The sequence below is a fragment of the Orycteropus afer genome, unplaced genomic scaffold, assembly GCF_000298275.1.
Source record: "Orycteropus afer afer isolate SDZICR_OR568_19922 unplaced genomic scaffold, OryAfe1.0 scaffold00131, whole genome shotgun sequence".
Taxonomy (NCBI): Eukaryota; Metazoa; Chordata; class Mammalia; order Tubulidentata; family Orycteropodidae; genus Orycteropus; species Orycteropus afer.
In genome coordinates this window covers 3621740-3642317 of record NW_006921718.1, presented here as the reverse complement: position 1 = coordinate 3642317, position 20578 = coordinate 3621740, and the positions used below count along the sequence as shown (strand labels likewise).

The following is a 20578-nucleotide window of genomic DNA, read 5'->3' as shown; positions in this document are numbered from 1 at the left end:
ACTACTGTCAACCACTTGGAAGAGGATCTTTGTAGGAGATCCTGGATAGACAGGGGGAACAATGTGGAACAAAACTCAAAATCATTTGGGAAAAAAAAAAAAAAAAAGCGAGGAACAGGTTTGCTGGCCCGATGGAGCCTGGTGGAACCACTGAGACAATGGCCCCTAGCTGCCGTTCAGGTCTGGAATTGTACGTACATCTGTGGCTTCCAGCCAAACAATAGATAGGCATATCAGTTGAGCATTTACCTGAGGTAGATACACTCCTTGGAGAGAATAAGCATGAGAGAAAGAAGGGCTGCTGAGGCACGGGGAGACAGCTCAGGGGGTAGGAGTGCATGGAGGGATGGACACAGGGAAGAGGTAACTATCAGGAGGAAATGGGAGGGGAAATGTTGCATTGTGCTAAATTGTGGTCAATGTCCTGAGACAAAGTGTATGTGAATGGCTGTATGGAGAGTGTATTTGCTCTGTAAATTTTCACCCCAATCACAATTAAAAACAAAAACATATCATTTAAGTGGATGTAGCACTGAGGCCCAGATGGGTTCATCAAATGGAAATGAAGATTATCTTGTCTGGTCATTTTCAAAAATGGCAGAAAATCAATCCTTTATTTAATTATAGTTTATACTTTTCAACACTGACTAGATTTTGGGTAGGTCTGATTTTCCTGGAAATTCTTAGGAATTGAGTTTATTTTGTTTGGAAATCTAACTCAAAGTGCTGGGACACTAATTTTTCCTACTTGCATTTGTACTCAAGTGCTCTTAGTTCCTTATATGTGCCAAGAATGGGAAGTGTTCTCTCCCAAATGGATACAGAACACTCATCTCGGCAGAACTCTCCTTTCTCCTACCTTGTGTCCCCACTGGCTTACACATCTTCCTAGGAACAAGGACGTTATGAAGTGGTTTACATTTAAATATCCCTTTTTGTAGCTGGAGAAGCCCTGATGGCACAGTGGTCATGTGCTCCACTGCTAATAGAATGGTGGGCAGTTTGAACCCACCAGGGGGTCCGTAGGAGAAAGATGAGGCCATGTGCTTCTATAACGATTTACAGCCTTGGAAACCCGATGGTGCAGTTCTACTCTGTCTTAGGGGTTGCTATGAGTCAGAATCTACTCCATGGCAATGGCTTTGGCTTTATTTTTTTGGTAACTGAACATAAATGTGACAAACAGAGCACAAACCTCTTTCTCTTCTGGCTTCTGTTCAAATACAGGCTGCATATCAGACAACAAAAGAGGTTATCATGATAATCAAAGGAATTGAAAGCTAAGCAGCACTACCCATATCATGACAACAATTTAACTATTTTGTTAGAATATCTCAAATACACGTGGATAACATGGCAGATTATAATAGGAGTTAAATATATCAGAGTTTTTATTTGATAACAAAGATTCATTGAGATACTAAAAGTCCTATAATCTGAGCTGGAGTTTAGTGGAAAGAGGAAATTCTGGTGGACCTCAGAGATCACAAAAAATATACACATACCCTGAATAAAAAGAATAAGTCAATTTACTAAGAATGAAATATAGAAGAAATATCCTCATTTTACTTAAAAATCTTAATGACTTCAGAAAATATTTATGACTGTACCTTGCATATAAAATATTTAGATCAATGCTTCTCAACTGTAGCTGCATGTCAAAATAACCTGGTGAATCCAATAACAACAATAACAGCAACAGCTGCAACTAGATGCCAAGGCCCCACCCTAGAGATCTAGATTAATTGGCTTGGTGTGGGACCTAGGCATTTTTATCAGTTTTCCAAAAGGCTCCCAAGGTGAATCTAATGTGCAGCCAGGTTGAAAACTATTAATGGCCTGCCATGTGGGTTGGTAACATCGAGACTGTGCCTTTTTACTTGTCAACCTTGGGCTTCGCAGCCCCAGCAGCCAGCAGCTGTCTGAGTGAAGAAAAGTCTCTAGCTTCAGTGGGCCGGGAGCTGGAGGCAGAGCTGAGCCCAAGGCTGAGGGGCTTTCACCCAGCCTCTAGAGCCTGGCACTTTGAACTTGGACTTAAAGCCTCCAAATTGTAAGAATAAACTGCTGTTTGTTAAGGCCATCCCATTTGTGGTATATTCTTGTCAGAGCAGCACTAGGTAACCAGAACACCCACACAGTTGAATGCTTTTGAATAGTCAATAAAATTCAAGTAAACATCTTTCCGGTTTTCTTTGCTTTCAGCTAAGATCCATCCGATATCAGCAATGATATCCCTTGTTCCATGTCCTCTTCTGAACCCAGCTTTCATTTCTGGAAGTTCTTGTTAATATACTGCTGCAACTGTTTTTGAGTTATCTTCAGTAAGATTTTATTTGCATGTGATAATAATGATATTGTTTGATAATTTCCACATTCTATGAGATCACCTTTCTTTGGTGTGGGTACAAATATGGATGTCTTCCAGTCAGTCGGCCAGGTTGCTGGCTTCCAAATTTCTTGACACAGATGAGTGAGTGCCTCCAGTGTGGCATCCATTTGTTGAAATATCTCAATGGGTATTCCGTCAATTCCTGGAGACTTGTTATTTGCCAATTCCTTCACTGCAGGTTCACCTTCTTCCTTCAGTGCCACTGGTTCTTGATCATATGCCACCTCCTGAAATGGATGAGCACCAACCAATTTTTTTTGGTACAGTGACTCTGTGTATTTCTTACATCTCTTTTGATGTTTCTGCATCATTCAATATTTTGCCCATAGAATCTTTCAATATTGCAACCCGAGGCTTGAATTTTTTCTTCAGTTCTTTCAGCTTGAGAAATGCTGAGCATGGTCTTCCTGAGGTCTCTTATTTCATCTTTTTAAAAATATTAATATATAAAACTTATTAATATGAGGTAGTTTATGAAGTAATTTAATTTAGACCAGTGCTTCTCAAACTTTAATATTCATGTGACTCACCTGGGGATTTCTCATTCGGTTGGTCTGGGTAGTCCTGTTGTTAGGTGCCATTGAGAGTCTATTTTGTCTTATAGTGACCTTATGTACAACAGAATGAAATATTGCCCAGTCCTGTATCATCCTCATTGAACCCACTGTTGCATCCATGAAGTCAATCCATTGTGTAGAGGGTCTTCCTCTTTGTACTGACCTTCTACTTTACCAAGCATGATATTCTTCTCCAGAGGCAGATCCCTCCTGACAATATAACCAAAGCACGAGGGATGAAGTCTGGTCATCCTTGCCTCGAAGGAGCATTCTGGCTGTATGTACTTTGTGCAAAACATATTTGTTTGTTCTTCTGGCAGTCTATGGTATATTCAATATTCTTCACCAACACAGTAATTTGAATGCATTGATTTTTCTTTTGTTTTCCTTATTCATTGTCCAGATTTTGCATGCATATAAGGTGATGGAAAATACCATGGTTTGGATCAGGTGCAACTTGGTCTTTAAAGTGCCATTTTTGCTCTTTAACACTTTAAAGAGGTCTTTTGCAGCAGATCTGCTGCTGCTTCCATAAGCATTAACTGTGGATACAAGTAAAATGAAATCTTTAACAACTTCAATATTTTCTCCATTTATCAGGACTTTGTTTACTAGTCCAGTTGTGAGGATTTCTGTTTATGTTGAGATGTAATCCATACTGAAGGCTACACTATTTTCTTCAGTAAGTGCTTCAAGTCTTCTTCACTTTCAGCAAGCAAGGTTGTGTCATCTGGTATCATGGATTGTTAATAAATCTTCCTCCAATCCAGATGCTGTATTCTTCTTCACACAGTCCAGCTTCTTGGATTATATGCTTAGTATACATATAGAATAAGTATGGTGAAAGGATACAACCCTGATGCACTCCCTTCCTGATTTTAAACCATGCAGTATCCCTTGCTCTGTTCAAAAGACAGCCTCCTGATCTATGTACAGGTTCCTCATGAGTACAATTAGGTGTTCTGGAATTCCCATTCTTCTCAGTGTTATCCACAATTTGTTATGATCCACACAACTGAATGCCTTTGCATAGCCAATAAAACACAGTTAAACATCTTTCTGGTATTCTTTGCTTTCAGCCCAGATCCATTTAACATCAGTGATGACATCCTTCATTCCACATCCTCCTTTGAATGTGGCTTGAATTTCTGGTAATTTCCTGTCTATGTACTGCTGTAACCATTTTTGAAATATTTTAAACAAAATTTTACTTGCTTGTAATACTAATGTTGTTTGATCACCTTTCTTTGGGATGGGCACAAATATGGATCTCCTCTAGTCAGTTGGCCACGTATCTATCATCCACATTTCTTGGCATAGACAAGTGAGCACTTTTAGTGTTGCATCTGTTTGTTGAAACATCTCAAGTGCTATTTCATGAATTCCTGGAGCCTTGTTTTTGGCCAATTTCTTCAGTGTAGCTTGGACTTCGTCCTTCAATACCATTGGTTCTTGATCCTATTCTATTTCCTGAAATGGCTGAATGTCAACTAATTATTTTTTGTTACCAAACCAAAAACCAAACTCACTGCCATCAAGTCGGATCTGACTCATAAGAACCCCTCCTTGGGTTTTCGAAGCGGCATCACTACGGAAGTAGATTGCCACGCTTCCTTCCGAGGAGTGGCTGGTAGATTTGAACCACCAGCCTTCTGGTTACCAGTCAAATACCTTAGGCACTACAGCACCAGAGCCAGTGACTCTATATTCTTTCCTTTTTTTTTTTTTTTTGACGTTTCTTGCATCATTCAATATTTTGCCCATAGAATCCTTCAATATTGCAACTCAAGGCTTGAATTTTTTCTTCAGTTCTATCAGTTTGAGAAATGCCAAGCATGTTCCTCCCATTTGGTTTTCTAAATCCAGTTATTTGCACATTTCATTATGTTGTTGTTATGTGCCATTGAGTCTGACCTGACTCATAGCGACCCCTCCTTGGGTTTCCAAGGCGGTATCACTATGGAAGTAGATTGCCCAACCTTCCTTCCGAGGAGTGGCTGGTGGGTTTGAACTGTCAGCTTTCTGGTTAGCGGTCAAGTGCCTCAGGCACTACGCTACCAGAGCTCCTTATTTCATTATGCTACTTGACTTTGCCTTCTTGAGACACTCTTTGAAATCTTCTGTTCAGCTTTTATTTCATCATTTCTTCCATTCCCTTTAGTTACTCTCCATTCAAGAGCAAGTTTCAGTCTCTTCTAACAACCATTTTGTTCTTTTCTTTCTTCCTTGTCTTTTAATTGACCTTTTGCTTTCTTCATGTATGATATATTCTTTTTTAAACTTTTTTATTGTTTGTTGTTGTTGTTATGTGCCCTTGAGTCGGACCTGACTCATAGAACCCCTCCTTGGGTTTCTGAGGCAGTATCACTATGGAAGTAGATTGCCCAACCTTCCTTCCGAGGAGATGCTGGTGGGTTTGAACCACCAGCCTTCTGGTTAGCAGTCAAGTGCCTTAGGCACTATGCTACCAGAGCTCCCTTTTAATTGTAATATGGGTGAAATTTTACAAAACAGATTCATTTTACATTCAACAGTTCATATGCTTTTGTTTCATGACACTGATTACAATCCCCACAATGTAATAGCTCTCTTCCCACTTCTGCCTGTGATCACCCTTTCCCTGTGTCCTTCCCACCTATACATTTCTGCCTCCCTAGCTTTCTCCCTGTGCAAGTGCTACCCTTCTGATCTCCCATGGTTGACTGTTCTAAGGAGAGTTCTAAGGAGACTGTTCTAAGCATCTCCCTGGTGTAACTGTTCAGCTTGTAGGCCTGTCTATTGTTTGGCTGAAAGTTAGCCATGGGAGTGAGCCCAATTTGAGACCTGAAGGGTGACTAGGGGCCATAGTCTTGGGAATTTAACTCTAACCAACTAGTAATTCTGGTCTTTTTTAGTGATTTTTTTTTTTTTTTTTTAATTTGTTCCATATTTTTCTCCCACTCTATCCAGGATATCCAGTTTTGATCCCTTCCTGATACCAACCACTGGTTGGCAGTGGTAGCTAGGCATCATCTAGTTCTTCTGGGCTCAGGGTTGTATAGGTTGAGATCCTCATGGTCCATTAGTCCTTTGGACTACTTGTTTCCATGTGTCTTTGATTTTCTTTACTCTTCTTTGCTCCAGATGAGGACAGACAAATAGCTGCACCTACAATCATGTATGATATTTTCTTGATGTTATCCCACAATTCATCTGGTCTTTGGTCACTGGTGTTCAGTAAATCAAATCTACTCTTGAGATGGTTTATAATTCAGGTGGGATATAATTAAGATCATATTTTGGCTCTTGTAGCCTTTTTAAAATTTCATCAGCTTCAACTTGATATGAGCAATCACTGGTCTGTTCCACAGTCAGCCTCTGGCCTTGTTCTGACTGATGATATTGAGCTTCTCCACTGCCTCCTTTCCATAGATGCTGTTAATCTGAGTCATGTGTATCCATTCTGGTGGGGTCCATGTGTACAGGTGCTATTTAAGTTGTTGAAAAAAGGTATTTGCAGTGAATACATTGTTGGTTTTGCAAAATTCTTTCATGCAATCTTTGGAGTCATTTCTATCACCAAGGCCATATTTTCCAATTTTATTTCCATCTTTCACATTTCAATCACTAGTAATTAATTACCAATGCATCTTGATTGCATGTTCGATCAATTTCAGATGCAGAAGTTGATAAAACTCTTCAATTTCTTCATCTTTGGCAACTTTCAATTTCTTCATCTTTGGCAACTTTCAACTTCTTCATCTTTGGTTAGTGGTTGGTACGTAAATTTGAATAATAGTCATATTAACTAGTTATCCTTGTAGCCATATGGATATTATCCTATCCTTGACAGCACTTTTCTTCAAGATCGATCTTGAAATGTTCTTTTTGACGATGAATGTGACACCATTCCTCTTCTATTTGTCATTCCTGGCATAGTAGATCATATGACTGTCTGATTTAAAATGGCCAAAGCCAGTCTATTTCAGCTCACTAATGCCCAGGATATTGATCTCTATGGATGCCATTTCATTTTTTACTATTTCCAATTTTCCTAGATTCATACTTTGTACATTCCATATTCTGATTATTAATGGATGTTTACAGCTGTTTATTCCCATTTTGAGCCATGCCACATCAGCAAAATGAAGGTCCCAAAAGCTTTACTCTACCCATGTCATTGGGAGCTCTGGTGGCATAATGCCTAAGGCATTTGACTGCTAGCCAAAAGGCTGACAGGTTCAAACCCACCAGCCACTTCTCAGAAGGAAGGTTGGGCAATCTACTTTTGTAGTGATACTGCCTCAGAAACCCAAGGAGGGTTTGCTACAAGCTGAGTCCAACTCAATGGCACATAACAACAACAACAACCGTATCATTAATGTTGACTCTACTTTGAGGAGGCAGCTCTTCCCCACTCATATTTTGAGTACCTTCTAACCTAAAAGGCTAATCTTCTAATACTAGATCAGACAATGTTCTGAGGCTATTTATAAGGTTTTCAGTGGCCAGTTATTTCAGAAGTAGACCAACACATTCTTCTTCCTAGTCTGTCATAGCCTGGAAGCTCTGCTGAAACCTGTCTACAATGAGTTAACCTGCTGGTATTTGAAATAACAATAGCATAGATTCTAGCATCACAGCAACACCCAAGCCACCACAGTATGACAAACTGCCAGGTGAGTGGTGGTGGGTGGTCTTACTTCATCTTGAACAACCATTTTCACTCATTCATGCATTTATTCACTGAATCTTTACTGACTACTAAGTACTAAGCACTGTTCTAGGGACTGGGAATACAGTGGTGAACAAAGCAGACGAGGTCGCTGCTCTGATGGAGCTTATAAAACAGAAATAAATAGTGGTAAATGTATCAAGTGGTGGTAAATACTAAGAAAAACATTAATTTTGCATCACATCCTGACATATCAGTGTTTTAATATGAAAAAGTCCTTCTCCCTCCCCATCCCCCAAAACTTTGAGTAAAACAGATACTTTGCAATTCTGTACACCATCTTTATTTTGGCTTCTCATTCTGTATGAAAAGAGTCCTAAAACACTGTTACAACAGACAACAGAAACCCAGTCTTATGACACAGAAGATAATAAACCTTTGTCTTTTTTGTGTCCTTATTATTGGATATACAGTAGCTTCTAATGGGTGTAGAAAATCTAGTTCCATTGTTTTTAGTTCTTTGGTTTTGGGGCACTGAAGGGGTAGGGGATGGTTCACAGAGCCCTTTGAGGATCTGATGAAAACTGTGAACCCTTTCCCCAGGAAAACATGCACATGTATAATATACAATTTTGTATGCTATTTCAAGGGTTTATGGATCCAGGTTAAGAATGCCTGGTAGAATTATAGAAAAAACTAACTTCTATTAAATAGTAATCTTCAGATTGTCTTTCCTTCATGTGAAAACAAAAACAAAAAACAAAACTCATCATGGACTCAATTCTGACTGATAGTGATCCTTTAGGACAGAGTAAAACTGCCCCATAGGTTTTCCAAGGCTGTAATCTTTACGGAAGCAGACTGTTTCATCCTTCTCTTGTGGAGGAGCTGGTGGGTTCTAACGGATGATTTTTTTGGTTAGCAGCTGAATGATTTAACTACTGTGTCACCACAGCTCCCTTCCTTCATGTAAGCAAACACAAATTCACAGATTAAGAGGACAAATGGGGTCAACTGAAGATTTGTCAGAGAAGGCTGATCTCACACTCTGAGTCTATTCTTCACAGTTGCTAAAACCAAGCATACTCCAGAAAGTGAGATAAAGTTGCAACATCCTCTGGTGAGCTAGAACAACAGAAAGTGAATGAAAACAAACTACCAGAGAAACGACTCACCTGAAGAACTCTTCCTGACAAGAAGTTTTGTCTGCAGTAATTATAACTTGCACGCATACCTTCTTTTGAACTTAGCTGCCATCCCTAAATTTTGGAGAAAATCAAACTGAACTTACTCTGTTTTCAGATTCAATTTTGGTAATAAACCTCACATATTAGGTAAGGACTTACCTTATATGCTCGTAGAAGGGCCAGGTAATCACTGTTTGCAAATGCAAATTCCAACTTTTTCTGGTTAGCTTCCTCTTTTTTATCCCAGGGAGACACCTAAATGAGGAAAACCAGATTTGAAGCACACAGTTTCTCTGAGGTTTTAAATGGCATTCTCCTATTGCTGAAGCCAGGTGTCTTGGGAAAGCATTTTGTGTGGAACAAGATTACTCAGTGTGTGGCTAGTTAAAGGCATTATGTTAAATGGCACACTGTCTTCAGAAATCTGTCTGCCGATAACTAGCTCTTCTGGAGTTTTTTAGCCCTAAGGGGCATGGTGTCATCATAGAGCCACTCACTCTAAAAGCTGATCTAAAAGTTTAACTACTGTGTCTATATTTTATATTGTTCACCTTTTATACTTGAATCTCCCTTACTTCTCTACCCATAACTAATGCTTTCCTCCTATTTTCATAAGGTTTTACAGGCCCTCTTTTTCCCTACAAATTTGTAAAATCAGCAGAGAGCTTACTGTTCACTGTTCCTCCTCCCTGCCGTCATGGGCTGATTCTTTAATTATCCGGTGTCTCTCTGCTTTCTCAGGCCCTGAGGACTTGGGAGCTCTGGTAGCATAGTGCCTAAGGCACTTGACTGCTCACCAGAAGGCTGGAGGTTCAAACCCACCAGCCACTCCTCGGAAGGAAGGTTGGGCAATCTACTTCCGTAGTAATACTGCCTCGGAAACCCAAGGAGGGGTCGCTATGAGTCGAGTCCGACTCGAGGGCACATAACAGCACAGCACAGAGGACTCTAACATGAGTTACAGAAGTGCCTTGCAGACAAACCAATACTCTAGCTGCAACCATTGAAATCATTTGAACCAACTATAGTGCTTCTCTCTAGTTTTTGTTTGTTTTAATAACTTCACAGGGAAAACAACAACAAAACTTTATTTTCTACTTGGAAACAAAATTTGTTTCTTTGAAGAAAGCCAGTGGGGAGTGGATTCCATTTGGGAGGTTAATATTATGTTGACAGAACCTAGCAAAGGACAGGTAATCAGTCTTGGCTCAGGATGACATCAACATTTCTAATGAAGTCTCTCCGTTTTCTAATTAAAGAAAACAGCCAGTGAAAGGTTTATGTAGATGATTTGAGAAACAGAAAATGGAGGTCCTGCTCTCAGCATTGACACTGCTTTGGCCCAAGCAAGTGACCTCACCCCTTCGGGGCCTTAGTTTTCTCTTCTATTGTTAAATGAGGGAGCTCTACTAAGATATTTTACACAGATCTAAGATCTTTTATACAGATCTGTGAGTTTACAATCCTATGAAGTAAAACAGAAGAAAAATGATGACACTCATTTCCTACCTAAGGAGCCCTGGTGGTACAATAGTTAAGGGCTCAGCTGCTAAGTGAAAGTTGGTGGTTCAAACCCACAAGTAGTTCTATGGGAGAAACACCTGGTGATCTGCTTCAATCACAATTACAGCCTAAAAAACGCCATGGGTCAGTTATGTTCTGTAACATGGTCACTATGAGTTAGAATTGACTGGACGGCACCTAACATTTCCCTATCTATGTAAAATAAAAGCAGAGGTGGTCCCAGGGGAATAAAATACACTGATTGCTTTTTCCCCCCTAGATTCAAATAAAGTCTTTAATCTAAATGGTAAAAACCATGCATGCCAGGTTTTGCTAGGCACTGTAAGAAGTTGATGAATTCAAGGATCCCTATATTGCTGAAACTAGAACTGTAAAAAATAAAAGTGGGGGAGGGGAGAAGAAAACAAATGAAACTAATCCTATTAAATGTGGTGACATGTTTTTGTGGCATGCAGGGAGAGAATAAGCTCAGGAAAGGGGATAAGTACTGCTTCAGTTTCACTAAACTAGTGGAAACCTTTGCAGCTTGTGAGCAGATGACTGACTGATTCAGAAGTATTTTCTATCGTTCGCTTTGTGTCCATCCTGCAGTTTTAACTCCCTTTATTTTCCTGTCTCTTTCTTACCCACACTGCTCCATTTTCATTTTTAATCCTTCCTGTTGCCTTGAAGTCAAACATTTAGCTGGCTCTAATCAAGATTAAAAAAAAAAAATTATTGTGTTTTAGGTGAAAGCTTACACAGCAAATTAGGTTCCCATTTAACAATTTTTACACAAATTATTCTGTGCCATTTGTTACAGTCTTTACAGTGTGTCAGTTTCCTCATTATTTCCATTCTGTTTGTTCTGTTTCCAGGGATCTAGTTTTCCTTTCCCTCTTTGCCTTCTCATCTTTGCTTCTGAATAAATATTAATTGTCTGGTCTCATACGGTTAATTGTTTAAGGGAGCACATTAATCATGAGTGATATTATTTCATATGACAATCCATTATTTGGCTGAAAGGTGACCTGCAGAAATAACTTCAATTCCAAGTTCAGAGGGTATCTAAGGGCGACAGTCTCAAGGGTTCTTCTCGTCTCTATGGATCCAGTAAGTTGACTGCTTCTTAAAACTATGCAGGGACACGTTTTGCTTATTTACATTTTCTGATTTTTCTATAATGAGCAAGTAAAGCAGATACAATAAAAAGCACATTTAGATTATTTTAATAATGTAGATCTCTAGTTCTTAATCTGTATTTGAGACATGGAACTCTTTGAACATTTAATGAGTTACTTACATTCTACCCTGAAAAATTAACATAAAACATATGAGAATATTTTTAGGGAGCTCATACACCCACTGAAGTCCCTTCATGGTCCCCTTAGAGACCTGTAGAACTTCAGTTTAGATGAATGTTGTTTACTTACAAAAGGAGACTTAAAGGCCAAACTGGCAGCAATGGTGAGAGCAGGATCCAAACAGCGGAAGATGGACCCAAACAGCATCAGCTTGCCGATTCTCACATCCACGGGAAGAGAGGCCAAGTGATACCCAAGAGGGGTCAATTTCTCATCTTGAGTTAATGCTCCCAAGTCTCGTAATCGTATTTTGGAGGCACGGAGAGAATCAGTGTGTGGAGGTTCAATGAGACGAGAGAACACGGATTGGAGAGTATGAGCATTAAACATCTCTAAAATTTTAATTCTGGACAAAGAAAAAAAAAACAAAAATAATTTTTCAATCTTATTCTTGGGGTGATGATATAGAAGAATAAGCGAGTATTTTTCTTGAATGAAAATAATTTATAATTTCCCAGATATATGCTTTTATAAACTGACAGTGCTAGTTTCAATATTTTTTCAAAAAATGTCTTATGCCATCAAGCTCTCCTAGCAATAAATTATAGGCAAACTTTCAGATTCTGAAACTTTCTCAGATTCAGAATAAAATCCTTTCTTAACTTTCAAAATGGTTATCTCTATAGCAGTGGGTTCAAATAATGAAATAAAATTCAAATGATACTTACCCTTTCCCATCTGAATTTCCAGTTATTCACAAAATTAATGTTTCCTGTTTATGATAGCTCTTGAATAACTAGTTTAAAATTATTAACTTAAACCTAATTTCTGAAGAGAAAACTATCTAACAAATACAGTGAAACCTGTGAGAGTTGGAACTCCACAGGACTGCCTTGATTTTCCAGGTCTTGCGAGTTTTCTGACAGGGCACAAAACCTTTCCATCACTCATTTTAGGGGAAAATACTTGAATTTTCCTTCTCTGACAGGTTTCTGCTTTACACAGGTTCTAGCTTTTGCAGGTTTTACTGTATAAAATTTTATTTATTTTACTTCTAATTCCATTTTTAGATGTCAACCTATATACATGCAGTTCTATGTTTTTATGAATGTGTATATATTTAGTATCTAGCTTTTTCCTACTCAAGGTGTTTCACTTTAAAAACTGATGTCATACACTTACTTAAATTTCAAATTTATTTTTAAAAAGGTGAACCACATTGGCCTATGTTCTTATTGTTGTATATATGAGTGGTTTAAAATTATATGTGCTACATATATTACATTTTCCCATTATTCTATCCTCCCTCACTGGTCAATCAAGTTTTAAAACTCTCTCAAATCCCTTCATTCTTCTTCATTTGTGTGCTACTACCTTAGGTGTAATGCCTAAGGCATTTGACTGCTAACCAGAAGGATGGCAGTAGCCACTCTTTGGAAGGAAGATTGGACAATCTACTTGCATAGAGATACTGCCTTGGAAACCCAAGGAGTCACTATGAGTTGGAAACAACTCAACAGCAGTGAGTTTGTTTTTTTTTTAACCTTAGTTCAGCTCACTGGCCTTCCCAATTGCTTAAGATAGGACTTGAACACTTGAAAGCAGGGACTGTACCTATTTCCTACAGTATCCCTACTGCTTAACTCAATGCCTAGTGAATAAATGGTTCTCAAAACACACTGATGTGTGGTTACAGTACTGCATTGTCAGTGATGGCAAACACTGATCTACAGGTGGATAGATGGGTGGACAGGCTGAACGATTAGGTATGTCTATGCAGGGGTGAGTGTGCCCATGACCATGTATAGGGTTGGCAGACAATGTTTCTACAAGTGTATTTGTATGTTGTGTAAGAATTTCTAGGGATATAGTAGAGCTGACAAGGGACAAGGTTGTAGTTACTTCTTAGCCACAGCCAGCTACCCAGAGGGACCGGGTAGTTGGACCTGTGGACTCAGGACCATGGTCACAGGGGAGATCAAACTCAATTGACATAACATACTACACAAAAATACTATTCCACATCTTACTTTGGCAAGTAGTGACTGAGATCTTAAAAGCTTGCAAGCGGCCATCTAGATGCAACAATGGGTCTCTTTTCTTCAGAGCAAAGAAGAATGAAGAAAATCAAAGATGCATGAAACATTAGTACAAGGGACTGGTATACCATGCGATCCTCAGCCTGTACAACTGTGAGACCAGAAGAACTAGATGGTGCCTGGCTACCACTGTCAACCACTCGGGGGATCTATATAGGAGATGCTAGATAGAGAGGGAAAACACTGTGGAACAAAACTCAAAATCATTTAAAAAAAAAGGGGGGGGGGACCAGGTTTCTGGTCTGATAGAGCCTGGTGGAACCCCTGAGACTATGGCCCTAACTGTCCTTCAGGTCTGGAACTGAACCTATTCCTGTGGCTTCCAGCCAAACAAAAGACAGGCATATGAGCTGAACATTTACATTAGGTAGATACACTCCTTGCAGAGATCAATCATGGGAGAATAGAAGGGCTGTGTATGCACAGGGAGACAGCTCGAGGGGCAGGCATGCAGGGGAGGGAAGGACACAGGTAGGAGGTAACTATGGGGAGGAAGTGGGAGAAGGGCTGTTGCACTGTGGGAGATTACAGTCAATGTCATGAGACAAAGTGTATGTGAACTGCTGTATGGAAGATGAATTTGCTCTGTAAACGTTCACTCAATCACAATAAAATAATAACAAAAAACCACATCTGTGTGCAGGATGAAGGAAGAGCTAGAATATATTCAGTCAAGTAATTATTTCTCCCCTTTGGGTTATTTTTCATGTGCATAACTCTATTAAAAAAAAAAAGTGTAATGACTGGGTCCAAAGGCATAGATGATTTCAGAATTTTCACATAAGGCCAAGCAAATTTTTTTAAAAGGTTGAACCAAAGGTTCCCCAACCTTGATACATGAAATTTGATCATTTGCTCATTAAATCCTATTTTATGGTATTTGTTCTTGTTTGTTCAGGTAAATAATGCTATTTTCAAAATTTTTTTAATTACTTTGCTGTAATTAATAATGAAGTTTTAGGTTTCTCCTGTGATTGTTTAATATTGGTGCTGCCCAAAGCAGAAACTCCCTGATAGGTTGGATTACTTTCCTGATTCACAAATGTGTTCTATTTTCAGGGCCATCCTCTGCAATTTAAGTCATCTTTTTATGCAAAAAGTTGAAAAGAATGGCAAAGGCAACACTGAAGAGCTCTTTCTTTGCAAATGAATGAGTTCAACCATGTCCATACTTACCAAACTTCTATCAGGAAAAAGAAAACATGAGACTTAAATAGGGTGAGGAGGAGCTCTGGTGGTGTAGTGCCTAAGGCATATGATTGCTAACCAGAAGGCTAGAGGTTCGAAACCACCAGCCACTCCTTGGAAAGATTGGGCAATCTAGTTCCATAGAGATACTGCCTCAGAAACCCAAGGAGGGGTCACCATGATTGACTTGATGGCAATGAGTTTGGGTTTTTTTGTTTTGATAAACAAGGTGAGCAACATTTTGACCTTTTGGAAGCAGTACATAAAACACAAAAATGAAAATGTACCTTAGACACAGCTGTTCCAATGGCACTCTTTGTATTTCTGGTAGCTGCTGCTTTAACAGCTGGTGGTTATAATGATGGCTAGTGAACAGATGGAAGCAGACCCCAGAAGCAACACGGCCAGCTCGCCCTTTCCTTTGCAGAGCGTTAGCTTGAGACACAAAAGTATCCTCTAGACTTTCCATACCTTTGCTAGCATCATATCTAGAAAGAAATAGAAAATGTAAGAAAGAGTTATTTTAGAAATATATTTTTAAACAAATAATTTCTAAATATTTTAAAATTATTTCATAAATATTTTATAAATATAAATAAAATAATTGATTTTATAAATATTATAAATACTTATAAATGTGTCCAAGGCTTTACTTGACACGGGCAGACCAGAAGAATCACTAGACTTCAGCAGGACACAGGCCGTATGTGTCATGGGATACTTGAGACCCTGGAGTGTGGGAAGGGGGTACCTAGTGCTGATGTTAAATGGTTTCTAGTTCCAATACATACAATTTCTTTATTCAACCATTTTTTATTCAAATAAATGTAAAAGCATTTGAGGAAAAAGAGAGGAAAAATAAGTTATTTCCAAGATAAAACCTTAAACTTCCTACCTCCACCTATAAGATTCAAGGTCCTGGCTATAAATCACTCACATATCCACAGGTAGTTGTGGTAAAATATTTCTTAAAACAGTAACCATGTAGCTTAACAGCATTAGCCACTAGCAGTTATGTCACCCCTAACGTGGCATTTTTAGCTCTTAAATCACTAAAAGAGAATACCTCTTTTCTTTCATTTTCCCAGAATCGATGACATAGACAATATCATCAATGGTTATGGATGTCTCAGCAATGTTGGTGGAAATTATAATCTTAGTTACACCTACAGGAGGTTTTACAAACACAGCCTGCTGCTCCTCACTGGATAAAGATGAATGAAGTGGATGAATAACACATCTGAAAAGAAATAAAAACACAGTAAGTGTTCTAGTACGAAGCACTGAAATTGGATCACTAAGGGTGATTTTATATTAAAACAAACTATAAGACTCTGAGTATCAGCACCTTCTCTGCCAACTGACATCAAGGCCTAGCTCTTCTAAATGGACAGGCTCTTTCTGATCCTTACAAAATATTTACTCAGTTCTATAAATGAAAGCTGGCAGGATACTTCTGTAAGATCACAGCCATTGAGAGCCTGCTGAAGCACAATTCTATCTGACACACCCAGGGCTGCCATGAGTTGGAGATGACTCAATGCCAACGAGTTTTTTATGAACTAAAAATCTTGCATTAACCTGGGAGAAACACTGCAGTGCAGTTCTATAATAAATAATCAAAAGGAATAAATAGTTGATATTCTATAAATAATAAGGGTAGGGCAAACTAACCAGCAAAGAAACATTTTTTCACTGTCTTTAAATCCAGAGAAAGAGAGGCAAATACAGTAATGTAAGCTAAGAAACTTAATTCTTATATTTTTAGGGACTATTCACCTGTAAAATACTTTTCCTCTTAAATATGAAGATATACCCAGTACATCTTGCTACTGGAATAAGGAGCACTGAAAATCCTATTTCTTAAAAGTGTTATTAACACTTCTTTGTTACTAACACTGGCTCTCTTCCACATCCTTGTAAGGATCTGGAAACTGAAATTACACGTGAGTTTGCTGAGTTAGCATGCCTAGCAAAGAGAAATATATGTCTATTTTTTAATAGAATGGAAATAACTAAGGTCCTGGGACAAATATGTTCTCTATTTCCAGCTGGTATAAACAAACATATTCTTGAGTGACACCTGAGTCTAGAGATGCCTGTAAATGAGACCTTTCTGGGTATTCACCTTCGTGTAACTACAACTTACCGATTACTATGCCTGTTGTTGAAAAGAGAATTAGACTGCAGCTGTTCATAAAGCATTTTAATTTCTGCCAGTCCCGGTAAAAACACAAGTATAGCACCTGGGTACATAAAAAGAGTCAAATTGGAAAAGGCAAAAAAGGAAAAGCTCATATAGATGAGAAAGATTTTAAACTAAAAAAATGTATTAGTCCAAGAATTTTCTGTCAATTTTCTCTTCTTTGTACAGTTCCCACAGATTTAAATAAATAAGAAATTATGTTTTTGTACATTTTCTGACTTAATAATTACAAAGTGAATGAAGTATTATTATCCTTATACAACAGGAATAACTCAGGTGTAGAAAAATGTAATGATGTCTTAAGTTAAACAACAAGTTATTAGTACAGCTCTTTAAAGTTCTTTAAACATACTTCTTCAGTACACTGGCCATTGCATTTATATATATAAAGAGAGTTATCCTTTTAACTTTATAAGGTAGGAAGACTCTTTGCTATTAATGAATAAAATCCAAAAAACATTTTAATGGAAATTTGAAAAAGAAAGTATAAAAGGCTGGCCAATGTGGTCATCTAAATACAAATATATGTTGAAGAGGTAGCACACTAATTACTGTTTAATGGTTTCACAGAATTTATTGGATGCCTATGCCAGATTTGTGCTGGGGGCAATGAGATATGAAACATGAACTTATGACCTATTACTTATCACAGTTATTTTGCCCCACTAAATAAATAAGGAATCTAAATTATTTGTTAATTATCTAAATAAACAAAATGGAACTCTGAAGTAAGAAGGCCAAATATATTTTTTCAGGACTATTGTTAGCACTTTATAAAAGTACAAAAAGTTTTCACCTACATTATCTAATTGGAGCTTCATAGGAAGTCATTAAGAGGGTTATCAGTACCCTTACTTTACAGTGAGACAATGGCAGTCAGATGTGATTCAGTACCTTGGCCAGGTCATAGGGCTAAGAGGAGTGGTGGCTGGCCTCAAACCTGAGGTTTCTGGCACCAGATCCGTACTTTTACTATTACATACCCCATGCTGCTCTAAAATGCCATAAGATCTAAGAGTGTTCAAATAATCTACAGGCAGTCCCTGGGATTAAACACGAGATCCATTCCTAAGTGTGTCTTTAAGTTGAATTTGCAGGTAAGTCAGACCAGGTGCTTATGGTCATATTTAGACTTACTTTAGTGTGTAGTGCCTAAGGCATCTGACTGCTAACCAGAAGGCTGGCAGTTCAAACCCACCAGCCACTCCTCGGAAGGAAGATTGGGAAATCTACTTCCGTAGTGATGCTACCTCGGAAACCCAAGGAGGGATCACTATGAGTTGGATACGATTTGACGGCAGTGAGTTTAGTGCAAGAAAAGGCTTGAAGCCTTTTCAGTGATTTAAATGCTGCATGTGCAGCAAGTGAAGGTGATTGTGATGAAGAATTTGTTGCTGGTAGGGTTTGGTTCAGTCATTTCAAATTCAGGGCAAATTTACATAACATTAAAAGGCAAGTGCAAGCTGTCCATGAGTTGGATGCTTGTAACCCGGGGACCTACTATATATGTGTGGAAAAACCTCTGTCTGCCCTCATGGCTTGGCCATCTGTGTCAGGAAAATCTTTAACATCCACAAATTACATTCCACCTATGTATTTATTGTATCTATGCTGCTTTGAATCCAGGTAATTTTATGACATTACATTTGGTTGTTCTGCTTGAATTTCCACATACCCCCCCCCCCATATCCTTTTCCTTTGTGACAAAGTAAAATATTCAGTTTTGTGATAATGCATTAGCCAACTCTGGCTACTTGCCAAAAAAAGAAAAACAAGGCCCTTCAATAGTTTCATGTGGCTCATATGTCTCTTGAGAAAATACCACATGATGATGAAAATCTAAGCAGAAGAGGGAAGCCATTCCCATTTCTCTTAAGCACTGTATAATGAGCACACAATATGATTTTTTTTTTTTTTTAAAGTCTCTTACTCCATTTAATGAATGCCCAACACTGGCGGCTGCTGCTGTTGTTAGGTGCCATCGAGTCACTTCTGACTCAGAGTGGCTTTATGTACAACAAAACAAAACACGGCCTGGTCCTGTACCTCTTCACAGTTGTTGCTATGCTTGAGCCCATCATTGCAACTGCTGTGTCAACCCATCTCATTGAGGGTCTTTCCCTTTGTCATTGACCCTCTATTTTAGCAAGCATGATATCCTTCTTTAGGGATTGGTCCCTTCTGACAATATGACCAAAGTCTGAGACATGAAGTCTGGCCATTATCACTTCTAAGGAGCATTTCAGCTGCATCTCTTTCAAGCCAGATTTGTTCATTCTTCTGGCAGTCCACGGTATTTTCAGTATTCTTTGCCAATACCACAATTTGAAGGCATCAACTCTTCTTTAGTGTCCCTTATTCATTATCCAGCTTTCACACACATATGAGGCTCCTGAAAGTACCATGGTGTTCTGGTTACCTAGTGCCACTCTGACAGGAATATATCACAAATGGGATGGTTTGAACAAACAGTTTATTCTCTTACAGTTTGGAGACTTTAAGCCCAAGTTCAAAGTGCCAGGCTCTAGGGGCTGTGTGAAAGGCCCTCAATCTTGGGGTCCAGCTCTGGCTCCTGCTCCTGGCCCATGGGGCTAGAGGGATTTCTTAACTCAGACAGCTGCTGGCTGCTGAGGCTGACAAACCCAAGGTTGACAAATAGAAAGGCACAGTCCTGATGTTACCAAACCACATGGCAGGCCATTAATTTAAGAACATTGTAAGTCCCAAGGTCAGCAGAGCATGGCAAGCCGCTGAACAATAACATGGCTACATGCAGGGTCCAAGCGTGCCATAAGCTACAGACCATTCCCAAAGCTGCTTCTTATATACAGGAAGCAGACCACATACCCAAAGCACCTAGTCAGCTGCTCCAATAGATTCCACCATGGAGTTAATTACCAATCTCACCAGGGGGAATAACTACATTCAGCTGCCCAGCCGTTCAACCAGACCCAGCCAAGTTGCCATACAAATTTAACTACCACACATGGATTGGCTCAGGCTCACCTGGGTCTTCAATGTAACATCTTTGCCCTTAAATACTTTAGGTCTTTTGTAGCAGATTTGCTCAATGTAATACATCATGTGACTTCTTGACTGCTGCTTCCATGGGTATGGATCCAAGTAAAATGAAATCCTTGACAATTTCAATCTTTTCTCCATTTATCATGATGTTGCTTATTAATCCAGTTGTGAAAATTTTTGTTTTCTTTATGTTGAAGTGTAATCCACACTGAAGGCTATACTCTTTGATCTTCATCAGTAAGTGCTTCAAGCTTTCTTCACTTACAGCAAGCAAGGTTGTATAATCTTCATATTTCAGGTTGTTAATGAATCTTCCTCCAATCCTGATGCCTCATTCCTCTTCATGTAATCCAGCTTATTTTATTATTATTATTATAATGGATTATTAGTTTAGAATGCAGATTGAGTAAGGATAGTGAAAGGATACAACCCTGATGCATACCATTCCTGATTTTAAACCACATAGT

General features: G+C 38.8%; 1 protein-coding gene across 1 annotated transcript in view; it reads right to left on the bottom strand.

The window, feature by feature from the left end:
- DHX57 (DExH-box helicase 57) overlaps positions 1-20578 on the bottom strand; it is a 94746-nt gene that overhangs the window by 26246 nt on the left and 47922 nt on the right. The window contains 6 exon segments of the mRNA XM_007945079.2: positions 8776-8859; positions 8947-9042; positions 11724-12000; positions 15169-15369; positions 15948-16121; positions 17031-17127. Coding sequence (XP_007943270.2) covers positions 8776-8859; positions 8947-9042; positions 11724-12000; positions 15169-15369; positions 15948-16121; positions 17031-17127 — 929 coding nt within the window.